We start from the raw sequence: 15,342 nt of genomic DNA on the forward strand, positions 1-15,342 counted from the left end.
CATTTAGCACAGAAATGGTCACATTATTAAACCGGTCAAAGGGAAAAAGGAATCCTCATCCTTAATGTCCAACCATAAAATCTAGAGATGTACAGTCGCAGATACGAGTTTTGAGTGGTGGAGATTGAAGCTACAGAATATAGGAAACAGCAGCAGAGCAGTGAATCATGTTTTGTGTGTTATCAATGTCAGCGACCAATACGATTGAATGGAACAAACCCAATAGGTGCCAGGTGCACTGTGTGAGGATGATGCCTTTCAGGATTTGGAGTGGAGCTACCATATTATTTAAAGATGTGAAATGCTATAATTAGATGTTTTGATTAGACAGCAGTTTAAAAGCAGGTCAACTCTTGACATAACATGAGCCTTGGAAATGAAAAGGCATTAGAGGTATGGGAGATATGAAAAGAAATATTCAATATTTAATTCATACTAGACAATTATGGTAACAAGGAAACAACACATGATTTGACTAATCACAGCTTTAACTCATATGCTCAAGAACGTAAAATGGAACACCTTTTGGGTAAGGATCAATCAAATCTTTATCATAATGTCAAAAGCCATAACTACACCCTAATCAGGTGTTGTAACATCTCCCAAGAACGAGGAAGAGAGAGACAGAGAGAAATAATGAAGGGAAAAGAAATTGAGTAAATGAGAGAGGGATAGGATAAGGTTGGTAAAGGGAGAAGGTGGGCTGAGGAAACAGAGAGAAAAAAGTTGTGACAGTGGTCCACGTGTGCCAGATTACCTAACATCCAAACGATTTGAAAATTATACTTTGCAAATAGTCCTGACGACTACTTTAAGTCTCTAGCTTCATGAAAACATCAAATATAACACGATTCGGGCCACTATAAAAGTGATATACAGTGCTATTGACCCTGAGTAACTCAGAGCTTTAAAGGCCTAGTGTTATCAAAAATGTGATTTCCTGTGTTTTGTATATATGTCTGCACTATGAAGTTGGAATAATACTAAAATAATAKAAATTATGATAATGCCATTTTAGTGTAAAAAGCTGTTTAAAAAGACAGAAATTTCAGCCTGATTTGGTGGGATGGCGTATTGGTCTGCCCGGTGACATCACCACGTGGTAAATTGGTTAATAGACKAATAAGAAAGAGTTCCAAACCTCTCTATCAATAGCGGCTAGTTTTCAGTTTTCCCCTCCCCACTCAGACCACTCACAGATAGTCCTAGCAAAATTCTTGCTTGAGAAATTACTCTTTGCTAAGAAGCTATTTGTTTCTTTTTGTCCATTTTATTTGAAAAACAGTCACAGTAAGGTATTTAATTGTTACCCAGAAATGATTTGATATTGAGATAAAAATGGGTTGCATTGGAGCCCAAGCCTAGCTAAATAAAATGGTAGSCCACAACAGTTTTAGGTACTAGCGCATTGAAATATAATCATTGAGCAATTCAAAACCAAACACTTTAATAATCAAGTCCCTGTTTGAGAGCTCATATTGTAATTAATACATGCGTTATGTGATTAGTTCTACTGTATGTAATTTACAGCATACCGATTGGTCCATTTGGCCATGTTTTGTAAGTCATAACATTGTCAGACCCCCACTTAGTGACTCAGCACAAAAAGACAAGCCAAAGACTGTTGACTGTCAGAACTGTAGGACATGTACTGTAAGTGCTATCCAAAGAAATAACTAGGCAAACCTCTTGGAGGAACATTAAGGTATAAACACTTGAAGAAGAACATGGGTAAGCACATTACATTATATTACCATGAGCATATTACACAATGAGCAGTCATGCTCTTATAGGAAAATATAATGTTCACCAAAATAAAATAATCCCACAGTTATCAGTTTCTTCGCACATGATCAAGTACCAGCTCCTCTTTTGTCCTCAAGACATGGAAAGCCTTTGAGAATGCAATGTGGTACTTGGGCAAGCATCGAGCCCCCACCAGCCAACCCTTCAGTGCAGCCTTTGTCCACGCATGGCTCAGTCAGGTTTCGTGTTCCAGGCATGTGCATCATGCGTGGCATGGGCCAGGAGAGGGGTGGCACCAGGCCTCCTCACTGAGTTTTGCTGTCTCCTAGCTTCTCTGGTTCCACATCAAGTTCAGTCAGACAGCAGTACAACATGATCTGGGTGTATTTGGTGACCCAGGCTGGCAAGGAGAGGGGAGAGAGACAGAGAGAAATGTAAACAAGAGGTCAGGCAGAGTTTGTTGGAAAAGCCAAAATACATTTTGATATATGTSGTTTCTTTAATGTGATACACCAGACTACTAAGTCACATTGGGGCTTGATAAGCAAAGCTCAGGGACAGAGTGTGACATTGTGGACTGATAAACATGGCATTTCCCTGAACCACATTTAATGATATACTCCTAGTCCCCAGATCCAGAGCCAAAAACAAACCACTGAGTCTAAAAACAGTCTAATCAAATTACACTCAGAGGACTTGTTGTTCACTGGTCAACATGGATAGGATGCACAACAATCAATTTGTAACAGACAGAGCTGTGGTTGCTACAGTGCTGATAACCTTCTGAAAACCCCAAAAGGAGTCATTTATCCTTCCTGTCACCATCAATAGTAAATACACTGAGTGTACAAAACAATGAAGGACACCTACTCTTTCCATGACATAGACTGACCAGGTGAATCCAGGTGATGAAAGCTATAATCCCTTATTGATGTCACCTGTTAAATCCACTTCAATCAGTGTAGATGAAGGGGAGGAAGCAGGTTAAAGAAGGATTTCTAAGCTTGAGACAATTGAGACATGGACTGTGTATGTGTGCCATTCAGAGGGTGAATAGGCAAGACAAAATATTTAAGTGCCTTTGAACGGGGTATGGTAGTAGGTGCCAGATGCTGCAGGGTTTTCCACGCTCAACAGTTTCCCGTGTGTATCAAGAATGGTCCACCACCCAAAGGACATCCAGCCAACTTGACACAACTGTTGGAAGCATTGGAGTCAACATCGGCCAGCATCCCTGTGGAACGCTTCCGACACCTTGTAGAGTCCYTGCCCCGAGGTATTGAGGCTGTTCTGAGAGGAAAAGGGGATGCACCTCAATATTAGGAAGGTGTTCCTAATATTTTGTACACTCACTGTATATCTGTCTCTTGCCTACAGTGGCACTCTTTGTTAATCAGCCACCCAATAAACTCAGGCGTTCCTACAGACGTCCACCTTTACTAACATGCTTCAAAAAGATACCCCGTCTTTAGATTTATCGGTCACACTTTCAACTTTTCATTCTTAAACATATGAATCCGCAAAACACATGAAAATGTGTGGACACGCCAGTCTGCTACACACAACTTGAAATCATATTTGTTCAGACATGAAATGGCAGAATTAGAATTGAAGATCGCAAAACTTCCAAGACAGTTACTTTCTAGCTATAATGCATATGAATCTGTTACAGTAATTTTCTGCAAAAATGGGGGACGGTTTGACAAACTCCTGGACTAAAAAGCACGTTCAAAAAAACATTTCCATTTAGCATGCTTTCAAGTCCTGAAGTAGTCTTAAAATGGCTCTGGGAAACGAGTCCTGTGTCTGTGTGTCTACAGCTCTGATCCTTACCATTTAGTCTGGATATAAACTTGGGCCTCCTGTCTTCAGGCAGGTATATGGCCACGTAGTAGACAGGCACTCCAGACAGGGCGATGCCGATCCCTATGAGGGAGTTAATGGTATCGCCGTACAGAGGGACGATGACCAGGAACAGACTGCACAGGCAGTAAACGAAGGGAAAGAACAGGGAGAGCTGTGGAGAGGAGCCAGTGGTTAGCCAGGATACAGCAGGTCAAGCTATGGTGATGATACACAACTATGCAGATGCAAGTTTACTCATCCATTGGCATCCCTCTCTCTCGTCTGTATGCGTGTGAGCGAGTGAGACAAGCCAATCAAACACACAGACTCAAATTCAGACACCAATCTTTCTAACATTACCTTAACAGGTCTGTGTCTGTCTGGCTGAGTGAAGCGCAGGTAGATGAGGCCGGCCACAGACAGGCCCACGTAGAGCCAGTAGCTGAAGCTGAAGTAGTTGATGAGCTGGAACACGTCCTCCACGCACAGAAAGATCAAGCCCATCAACCCCTGCAAGAACACACAACCCAGGGATGAGTGACATTCCACTGTGGGTCTGATCTGAATGCACCATAGACTAGTGTTTCTCAAAAGATAGATCACAGATTCCTTTTGGGTTGCTTTAGGTGGGCCATGGCCCGCACTTGTGACCTGAGAGATATACTATACAGTAAGATATCAAAAAGAGAGCATTATGCTCTATGGAGATGTGATGTCACTCACGTTGAATATGAGGGCGGGGACAGGTGTGTAGCGCTCCGCCTGGATCATACTCAGACTGTTTGGAAGGTGTCCCTCTCTCGCCCCCACGAAAAACAACCTGGACAGGGCATTCAGCGGCCACAATGGAATGTTTCAGCGCTTCGGACGTAAAACTTGATTTTAATATCTGAGGTGGTCTAACCACAGGTTGATTGTAGGACATTCAAATATCTCAGATAACGTCCATTGCCAGTCATTGAAGGGAGAAAGCTCTGGCTTTCAATGACCACTAACTAGTTCAATACGTTTTCACTATCATGCTACATGCTCCAATTATGCTAGCTGGGTGATTGTTGACATTGGTTGCTGAATAATCATCTAACAAACTTAAAAAAGTTTTGATGAAACAGCAACACATGATGCAGATGCATGTAAAAAAAGAAAGAAAGCTAAAGCTTCAAAAAAGTGAACTATCCCTTTAAACTTCAGAAAAATGTGGTCAGTACCTGGAGGCAGCGATGATGGAGGCGTTGAGTCCTCCATAGCAGGACATGGCCACGGAAATGGGAATGATCCATTTGAACGGTCCCAGGACCGCATTTCCAAAAGTCTGTGGGATTAGATGAAATGGGTTCAGTAAAATACACTGAACAAAAATAAACACATGTAAAATGTTGCTTCCATGTTTCATGAGCTGAAATAAAAGTTCCCAGAAATGTCCATATGCACAAAAAGATTATTTCTCTCAAATTTTGTGCAAATTCTTTACATCCCTGTTACGGAGCATTTCTAATTTGCCAATATAATCCATCCATCTGACAGGTGTGGCACATCAATAAACTGATTAAGCAGCATGATCATTACACAGGTGCACCTTGTTCTGGGGACAATAAAAGGTAACTCTAAAATGTTCGGTTTTGTCACACAACACAATGCTTTGGAGCGTGCAATTGGTATGGCAATTGGTATGGTGACTGCAGGAATGTCCACCAGAGCTGTTGCCAGAAAATTGAATGTTAATTTCTCTACCATAAGCCGCATCCAACCAATGTTCCCCCTAAGCTTGGTCTTAAAGGGGCAGTGTTGTATTTTGAGACAGGCTTGAATAATCTAAGTAGCCAATAAGCAGAGGGTAGCATAATTTCTCTGATTCTCTGGAATAATGGTATGGGAATAATAATGCATTTTATTTTGTAAAGCCTACTTGACCACTGTCTGAAACTGTAACTTAAAGCGGGTACAACCTTAGTGTTCACAGTAAACGCACGCTGGAAGTTGCACAGAATTTTCACAACGTTCAAGTTTGCACCCAGCAGACTTAGAGATTTCAGCAGTACGTCCAACAGGCCTCACAACCGCAGGCCACGTGTATGGCGTCGTGTGGGCGAGCAATTTGCTGATGTCAACGTTGTGAACAGAGTGCTCCATGGTGGCGTTGGGGTTATTGTATGGGCAGGCATAAGCTACGGACAACGAACACAATGGCTTTTAATCAATGGCAATTTTAATGCACAGAGATACCGTGATGAGATCCCGAGGCCCATTTTTCTTTAAAGGTATTTGTGACCAACAGATGCATATCTGTATTCCCAGTCATGTGAAATCAAAAGATTAGGGCCTAATGAATTAATTTCAATTGACTGATATTTTTGAAAATGTTGCATGTTGCATTTATATCTTTGTTCAGTAAATTATCAAAGGTATATCATTATTATATTTAAAATACACCGTAGAATTCACAGTGCTATCACTTATGTTGCATGCAACAACGTGTCGTCTAGTAAAATACCTACATTTCCTGAAATTATTCAAATGGTCATCTTGGTGTATCTGTTATATTGTACTATAGTACTGTCTAACAACACAGAACACAACACAGAGACAGGTCACATGATCTTAACAGCCCCATATTTGACCCTATTTTTAGCATGTGGGTCAGGGGGTTCTCACCACGGCGACAGCGTCACTGGCTAGTAGAGAGGGCATGTCCAGAGCCACGTAATAGGCCACATTGGTCAGCAGGTAGATGATGGTCACAATGGGCATGGAGATGGCAATGGCCAGAGGCAGGTTCCTATAGCAATTAAAGAGGTCAATAGGTCAGCGAAACAAATCCATCATTTTAATTTAGTGGATGAGGCCATTTTCAATACTTCTTATACACAAATATTTATTTAAAAATGTTTGGAAAAACTGGTGATTGTTTGTTACCAAAAGAATCTATCATCAATAAGAAAATATCCATCACCATTATAAAAGGTTCCCTGAACAACATTTTTCGGACTCTTGTACAATAGACCCAAGTATAAATAAACCCAATGCTCTTTAACATTTGTCTCTATTCAAGACCTTGTCCTTTCTTCGCCACCATGCCAAATTAGGCCTTGAGCATGGCTCCCATTTTACCCCTGGTGCGTAATCATCGTATCACCATCCAAATATACAGTCCAATCATGAATGGTGATGTTGTCTTTGCTCTAAGGGCAGAAAGTGTTGGGTGAAGGGGGCATGGCTGATTGGGGATGACACTACTGACGCAGCTACTCTGAATATGGGCTGAACTCGAATTAAACCAGGCACGAGTACAGCGATACACAGTACAGTCTGAAATATGTTTGCGTTTATAATGGGCGAAGGCTATGAGAGTGGAAGAGAGGAGATGTATCCTTTGTTGGGTGTATAATGCTTGCTAACAAATCCACCACTCTCTGGGCTGAGACAGATCTGATCAACTAAAAAAATATGAATAAAAATCATGCATGTATAATGCCATGTAAGACTTGCCATCAGAATGTATGACCCCTTTATAAAATAATGTGAAAACATGGAGATTACCTCTCTGGGTTCTGGATCTCCTCTGTGACAAAGTTGAGTGTGTCCCAGCCAGAGTAGGAGAACAGAGCAGAGTAGAGGGCCAGAGCTATAGGGCCAGGCTCTATGGAGGAACCCTCAAACGGATTCTGAAAGTTCTGGGTTTCTCCTACAGGCAGGAGGGTGAAATAGGGAGACGGGGCAGAGAGAAAGAGAAATGTAGCATTAATCCCTTCTATTGCATATCTTTGTTCCCCCCTTGTCACTCTGAACATTCAAAGGGGCAATCTGAGATTGGTGATTCATTTTTGGGATTTTTTAATTAACGATATACAATATGCCCAGTGATTCCTTATATACAGTATCTTCTAAATGCCTCATGAGCTTAGTTCAAAAATATAAAGCTTATTTTACTCCATTGTTTGTAAATACTATAATTGTAAACAAACACTTAAATAGCCTCAAAAGTATACTTTTGATATCATGGATAGTCAGTCCTCGTAACCAGAGCTTTGTCTATGAATTTGAGCGTGGTTACATTTATTCAGCCTCATCCCTCAGTTTTTACCAAAAATGTGGCTGGGTGTATGCTTTGCTATTGTTTGTACTGCAGATTTCCCCTTTAAAGGGATGTTACTCATCGTATTGTCGAATTCCCTAGGGTATCGTTTCGGAGAATGTAGCAATGCTAGTGAAAAGGGATCGTTTCTGATAGCAATGCATTCAAAAGCATGGGGAAAGGGCTCTCCCTTCCACAAAAAGTGGTGCCCTCCCTCACTTTTCCCGTGCTTTAAAATGGCTGCTAACAGAAACAGCCATTCCGCTAGCAGTGCTACATTCTCCGAAAATGTTAGCCAGATTATAGTGGACGTTGCTAAATAACAAGCTAGCAAACAATTTTAAAAACGGCATGGAGGAAGTCTACAATCACCAAAAAAAGAAACGTGAATCTTCCGCCCATATCCCCTCCACATRACAATCTCTCCTACCTTTGGCTATCTTCATGATACCTATAATGATGATGAGGATGAGTGACATGAGCTTGGCGTAGGTGAACAGATCCTGGACCATGGTTCCCCACTTAACATAGGCACAGTTTACAAAGATAAGCATGCCTGGCGAAGAGAGGGAGAGAGGGGTGGGGGGGGTGAGAGATTATATTTTGTAGGAAACAGATGCAAAGTAGAGGAGGAAAAAAAGGACAAAGCAGAAGAAAAGTAGAACATTGTTTTTTTTGTAATATCAGTGTGCTCCTGAGTTACCCCTTCCAAATCCCAAAATAGTTGATCTGTCACAGAACAATCTGTACTGTTTGTGTAACTGAAACCAATGGTAACTGAAGCAGAGGGAAAGGCAAGCACCTCACTTCCCTTCACTGCCATGAAACTGATGGAACGGAGATGGTACACTACTGGCAGATAAAAAATAATGGCATGTTTAACGGAATGTGTGTGTCTCTCTCACTCCATAATGATGAGTCAAACATGTGTGTGTGTGTGTGCGCGTGTGCTTGCGAGGAGAAACCAAACTTCAGTCAAAACAATCTAGGGCCCAGAGTTTTCCTAATTATGTGTCCTGACCAGGAGAGAACCATTAAATGGGGCCTGTTTTACACAGACAAGCACTGTAGTTACTAGGTTAATGAACCACAGACACAGATCGTAGCTGATTCATGCTGGCTGTCAGCCTCTCTTGCATTAGTGGCAGATGTCTCTGGGCTGAGGGAAAATCTAGTCTGGACAGTGTGGCTGAATCATGGCATTGCTGCTCTCTAACCTAAATACCAGCTCAGTGCCAGTTTCAGATGGCCAAGAGGAGCCGCACAAAGCAAAGTGGGTGCAGGGTAATTTTAATGCTCTGACTGGGCATTCAGTTGAGGATGTGTTTGCGTGACTAAAGAGCGTGGTTTATCTGAATATGGCCCTTATTCCAGTAAAGCCACATACAGTAGTACCATTACACACAAAAAAATGACTTTCCAAAACACCCTTCATTCCAAAAATAGAGCAAAGTCAATTCTATTCTTCACAACCACATGTTTAGACAGACATGAATAGACACACCTCTAACAGAAGCCTCTCAAAGAACAATTCTGGAAATGTTTTGAGTCTTTCCCTAAAATAGTCATTGTTACTAGACCCTAGTGATCCCCAATAGAAATTGATAAAACCCAAAGAGACGATTTCTGGGACACGGACAAATAGCTTTTTAGTCCAGGACTAGGTTAAATCTTTATCCGGTAAACTGGTCCATAAAGTCTTCATTTGTGTGTTAGTGGTAAAAACAAACAGAGGCAGGTCCCTTACAGATGCAGGCGGCAGCAATGAGGCGGATGGCGTCGTAGGGGGGCTGGCAGGTGGGGTACCACGCCTCCACTAGATAGTTGGCGAAGGTCAGCGAGATGACCGCCTGGCTGGCCGGCTCAATGAGRAGGATGGACGTCCACAGCCTGATAAAAGCTAGGAAACCGCCAAACGACTCCAGGATGTAGGCGTAACTAGCGCCCGATTTGGTGATCGTGGTTCCCAGCTCTGCATAGCACAGTGCTCCGAAAACGGAAAAGATGCCGCCGAGAGCCCAGATAACTAGCGATAGCCCGTAGGAGCCGCTGTGCATGAGGACGCCTTTAGGCGAGACAAAGATTCCAGAGCCAATCATGTTGCCCACGATGAGGCAGATGCCATTGGGGAGGGAAATCTCGCGCTTCATTTGCATCTTTTCTTCGCCGCCATTCGGTGTCTTTAGGTCGTCGCTGGACTCGGCCTGCGAGCTGGGGCATAGCGATCGCGACATGGCAGCCAGCTTCTCTCTCATTCTGCCTTAATGAGGAGCTGAGGAAAACAGGAGGTTAAAGGTCAAGTTAATCAAATGTATTCCGATTAAAATATTTGACAGTGCCCACCCTCAGTTAATTCCAAAACCAATTACATTTAAAAAACTGTGCCAATCTTTCACTTTAGTTTTGTTTGATTTTGGGGTGAAGTATCTCTTTAAGTTTGGATTGGCCTAAGGGGCTCCCTGATACTAAAACCGAAACAATTCTCCTGCCATGTCCTCTAAAGGAGAGCCAGAGCACCTGCTCTCTTAGACTTTCAGCAGGGTCAAATATACATTCTATGCAATTGTAATTGTACAAATGGACACAATGTTCTGGTCACAAGTAAGTCTCCTCTACCATGGTCGTCTACACAATGAGTTCAAGTCACGGGTAGAAAACAAAATCGAGAAACCCAATGATCTAGTGATAAAAGATAGTAACAAATATATACATTTACTGCACCACCTACCTGTTGTCTACAAGAGAACAAGGGTCACAACACAGAATCAGGGATTTTCCTCTTCTAAGGCTGAATGCTCAAACGTCGACCAGTCATATCCCCACAAGATGAGTTTCCTGACTCAAAGATAACTGGAGGAGCTCACACAGTTGAGAGGTAGCAACAGGACAGTCAGTGTTGCAATCCCAGTGCAACGGCTGTTTTTCCAGCGATGACGCCCTCTCTCCTGCTATTTCGGGAGAATGTCTGTACTCCGAAAGAGAGCCCACCCCCACTCTTCTTGCCCTGAGGGAGTCCAGATAGACGTGGGATGCAGTTCACTGGGCCGAGTAAAACCAAACCAAAATGTTTACGTGGATATTATTGTGGAGTCAAGTCCCATCATTGATCCCACTCAAGTGTCCTTGAATTACTTTGTAGCTGCACATTCCTGTACTGTAAAGACTAGGCCGAGACTTGAATGATGAAATCTATCAGTTTGGCCCCCGACCATTTAGTTTTCGCAACATGGCAGTCCCAAACAAACACGGCCTCTAATATAAGGGAAACATTATACATTGACTGTACACAGGAAGTCATGATACCATGTCTGAACAGTAGTATGGTGGGGGTAATGAAGGAAAGAGGCATACAGTACAACCATAGGCTGGTTATGGAAGGTCTTATAAGATGACACACTTGATATTCTATTTTCTTGTATGACTGACTACATAGGGCAGCGTTTCCCAAACTCGGTTCTCGGAACCCCAAGGGGTGCACGTTTTGGTTTTTGCCTTAACACTACACAGCTTGTTGTGCCACCTTGAGCTGCAATGACTCCAACTCTGTTTTAGTGTTTAGAAATACAGTATACGCACTCTGTGTATCTAGTCCCCCCCCATTTTAAGGGCTAATAAGTATTTGTACAAATTCACTTATAGTGTTTTAAATGTAGTCAAAAGTTTATTTGGTCCCATATTCCTAGGACACTAGGAACTTGTTGGGTGCATTTGTTTTGGTTGTGTTGCGGATTATGATGTGACCAATAGAAATGAATAGTAAGTAATGTATTGGATAATCATGAATGATGAGTGAGAAAGTTACAGAGGAACAATGATCATACCCCCCTCCCCCCAAAAAATGCTAACCTCCCATGTTATTGGTAATGGTGAAAGGTTAGCATTTGGGGGGGGGCTATGGTCTTTGTTCCTCTGTAACTTTCTCACTCAGCATTATTGACGATTCATGTTTATCCATATGCATCCATATGAAAGTTGCTACACATAGAATTTCTTTGAATTTTTGCATTGTAATTTCAGAAAATGTTCATAATATACTAGATCTGGCGCTAACAGCGGAATTATAGTGTTTCACAGTACAGGTTTCAGACACATTTTGACAGATGGAATTTTAGGACTTTTCCATGACTTCTAACAATATTTCCATGACCAACCATTAGCGGCGCCTCTACGTACGTTTAACGAAGTAAGTGAAATGTGGTATTGACACTGGGAGGCTGCTCTCTGATCCCATGGACCATCTCCTGTGGTTGTGCAAGGCACTTAACCCCCCGCAAAGCTAATGGGTGTGAAGGCTTTTGATCAAGCCCGGCTCAAACACATCAGAGCGATTTTATCAAGGTCCAGTTGAGCAGCTCATTTCTAAAATGTGGAATAAAAGCCCCCACACCCATTGGCTCTCCTGGAGGATGGTTGGCCACCCTTGATGTACAACATTGCAACATTACAACATTTCATGACTTTTGAAATAACTTACTAATTTAATACACAGAGTGTACAAAACATTAAGGACACCTGCTCCATGACAAAGACTGACCAGGTGAATCCTGGTGAAAGCCATGATCCCTTGTTGATGTCACTTGTTAAATCCACTTCAATCGGTGTATATGAAGGGGAGGAGACAAGTTAAAGAAGGATTTTTGAGCCTTGAGACAATTGAGACATGGATTGTGTATGTGTGCCATTCAGAGGGTGAATGGGCAAGACAAAAGATTTAAGTGCCATTGCACGAGGTACAGTAGTAGGTGCCAGGCGCACCGGCTTGTGTCAGGAACTGCAACGCAGCTGGGTTTTTCCATGTTCAACAGTTTCCCATGTGTATCAAGAATGGTCCACCACCCAAAGGACATCCAGCCAACTTGACACAACTGTGGGAAGCATTGAAGTCAACATGGGCCAGCATCCCTGTGGAACGCTTTCGATACATTAAATCCATGCCCCGACGAATTGAGGCTGTTCTGAGGGCAAAAGGGGGGGTGCAACTAATTATTCATGTCTGTACATTCAGTGTATATCAAAGTTCAAATGGCTCTGGTTGGCTACAAATATATTTTTTTCAGCTGAAGCAAGCGCACACATTTTTTTAGTTTAGTCATGTTTATCTTAGCTGCCTTAGAAGTGTTTGCAGGCTGACTGAACCGAATCCCATCTAATTCAAACTCGAAGTGAATCGTTCGTTTCGTAAAAACAAGAATTAATCAACTTTGTATGTAACGTTATCGTTTATTAAATGAATCAACTTTGTATCGTCTTATTCGCGAGTGTCGGTGGTACGTTTTTTGGGACAAGACGAAAACATCAATACGTATTAATAATAGCTAAACAGATAACTAGAGGTTACAATATATATTTTTTATTGGCTACCTAGTTATTAGTCTGTTCTCTATCATATTTTATAGGGTATATAGGCCAACCTGCTGATGCAATACCCGATTGTCTCTCCTTGACCAACGGCCCACTCGTGTACGCGCAAACACAGACAGGCTAAAGTGTCATTCCGATCCTGGCTGGTATGTAGATTTTTATTTGATTGACAAAATATTTAAAAACTGTGCCAAAATGAATTACATTAAAATAAATAAAATAAATCCCCATTACTTTTGGGATTTGATTATTTCCCCAAAATTTTCCAGGCCTGAAAAACACCAATTTAAAATTCCATGACCTTTCCATGATTTTCATGACCGTACGAACCCTGACATTATTACCACAGATAGAACAATGAGACAGATATTTCACTGGATGTATAAATGTGTAGCATCTGGTTGGCGTTTCCACTACCAAATATGGCAGTGAGAGGAAGCCCACTGGCGGGCAGTGGGAGAAGATGGAATGTGATGGATTTTGGCCGACATTCTGCAAATATTCTCATCAATTAAACATTTGATCTCAGTATAGTTTTCTGTTCCGAAAACTAAAATCTATTATGAAAAGAACGGACTAAGTTTAGTAGACTTTACTCTTTGCAAAAGTTTTTTTTAAATAGCGCTGTTTAGGAGTGCAAAGGCGAAATGTATTGCACACGCGCACTTCAGAGTAGGCGTTCACTAACGGAAATACGGAAATATAACTAGAACGCACCAATAGGATATCGCTAGCGCGGGCTTGTTCCGCCCACTTCTTTGCTTGTTCTGCTCGCTATGACTCATTTGTTCCCATTGATAACGACAAGCTATGGTCTATCTTGGTGTATTGCAGGGGTGTCGAACTCAAATACCCAGTGGGCCAAAATGTAAAACCTGAACAAAGTCGCGGGCCAACATTGAACAAATGAACCTTTTAATATGGACTCAAACAAGTTTTGCTTTAAACATTGAATATGGAACAAGCATCGCTTATTACCATACAATATATAATTTAATAGTGGAGACATGCACTATTAAATTTCAAATGAAAACGAATTTCAAATGAAAAAACACATCAATGGCATTCATTTATTAAATAAATAAAATTTAAATAAAAATCGTATGCCTCTTTTCTATTTGCAGCCTTCTGATTTAAATACCAAAATAAACTTTTTCCACTGGCTAATAATTTTACAAATAAAATGATAATAAATCAATCAACCATTCAAGCCCATGCCTTGCAGCAAGAAAAAGTGCACAAAGAAAACAAACTTATTTTCATCTCCTCTACTTTCTGGCTCCTTTGAGTCATGTCCAGGTCCTTGTATTTGTCATGGTGTTTCGTTTCATAGTGTCGTCTAATGTTGTACTCCTTACTTACAGCCACGTTGACTCCACAAACAAGACAAACAGGTTTGTCTTTTACATATGTAAACAGATATTCTGCCTCCCACTTGTCCAGAAAGCTCCTGTTTTCTGCCTTTCTTTTCGCCATTTTTTGGGAAGGGATAGCGCGCTGACAGTTGTAGCGTCTATGTTGCTATGACTACTGTCACAGAGGAGAGGGCGTTTCTGGGTCCTGTCCTGATTGGCGCGCGAAAACAACAGCAGAGCATTATGGGATTCGTAGTATTAGCGGTGAATGCGATGTATAATACCGGCGGGCCAGCTCTAGTAGTAATTTGGTATTGTCTCGCGGGCCAAATATAACCGCGGGCCAGAGTTTGACACCCATGGTGTATTGGTATTACTATTCGCCAGTGTTGTTGATGGGCTGTGATATTCGCCTACTGATTTCTCCCACCAAAGCAGCATCTGTTAAACTAGAGAAAGCTCTTCTGACTTTGTGGCTGTGTTATCTAGTGGAAATCGCTCTTTAATTTCCTGGTTGCTACCACCACCTTCAAACAGCGGTTTTGGTCCACCAGATTTAAATCGTTTTTACAGCTATTTATTGGTTTTATTGAAAATATATCTACATAAATGTAGATGGTACAATGATTCGATACATTATTCAGTGCTTGTTTTCTTTCACAAACTGAAATTGAGCGAAGAGTGTAGATTTTTAGCAACCAGGAATTCATCGATTTCCACTAGATAACGCAGCCACAAACTCAGAGCAGATTTCCCAGATGCCGCTGAGACAGGATAAATCAATAGGCGAATATCAAAGCCAATCACAACACTGGCAGGTAAGTAATACTGTGAAACACTATCATTCCACTGCTAACGCCAGATATATTATGGACATTTTATGAAATGACAATGCAAATTTGTTTTATGTAGAAATGTTCAGAAAATATTATATTCTTACTTACAACAAAAGTGACACCAAAA

General features: G+C 41.6%; 1 protein-coding gene across 1 annotated transcript; it reads right to left on the minus strand.

The window, feature by feature from the left end:
- Nucleotides 1–403: 403 nt before the first annotated feature.
- Nucleotides 404–11,457, minus strand: LOC111957239 (Y+L amino acid transporter 2). Its single transcript, XM_023978017.3, has 10 exons — nt 10,392–11,457; nt 9,411–9,935; nt 8,094–8,219; nt 7,129–7,273; nt 6,244–6,367; nt 4,800–4,903; nt 4,315–4,411; nt 3,952–4,101; nt 3,580–3,763; nt 404–2,146 (listed from the first exon to the last, which is right to left on the minus strand). The coding sequence occupies exons 2-10, from the start codon at nt 9,916–9,918 to the stop codon at nt 2,052–2,054; spliced, it is 1,533 nt and encodes a 510-aa protein (XP_023833785.1). The 5' UTR covers nt 9,919–9,935; nt 10,392–11,457; the 3' UTR covers nt 404–2,051.
- Between the last annotated feature and the right edge of the window lie 3,885 nt (nt 11,458–15,342).

This window comes from Salvelinus sp. IW2-2015, linkage group LG32 (genome assembly GCF_002910315.2).
Source record: "Salvelinus sp. IW2-2015 linkage group LG32, ASM291031v2, whole genome shotgun sequence".
Lineage (NCBI taxonomy): Eukaryota > Metazoa > Chordata > Actinopteri > Salmoniformes > Salmonidae > Salvelinus > Salvelinus sp. IW2-2015.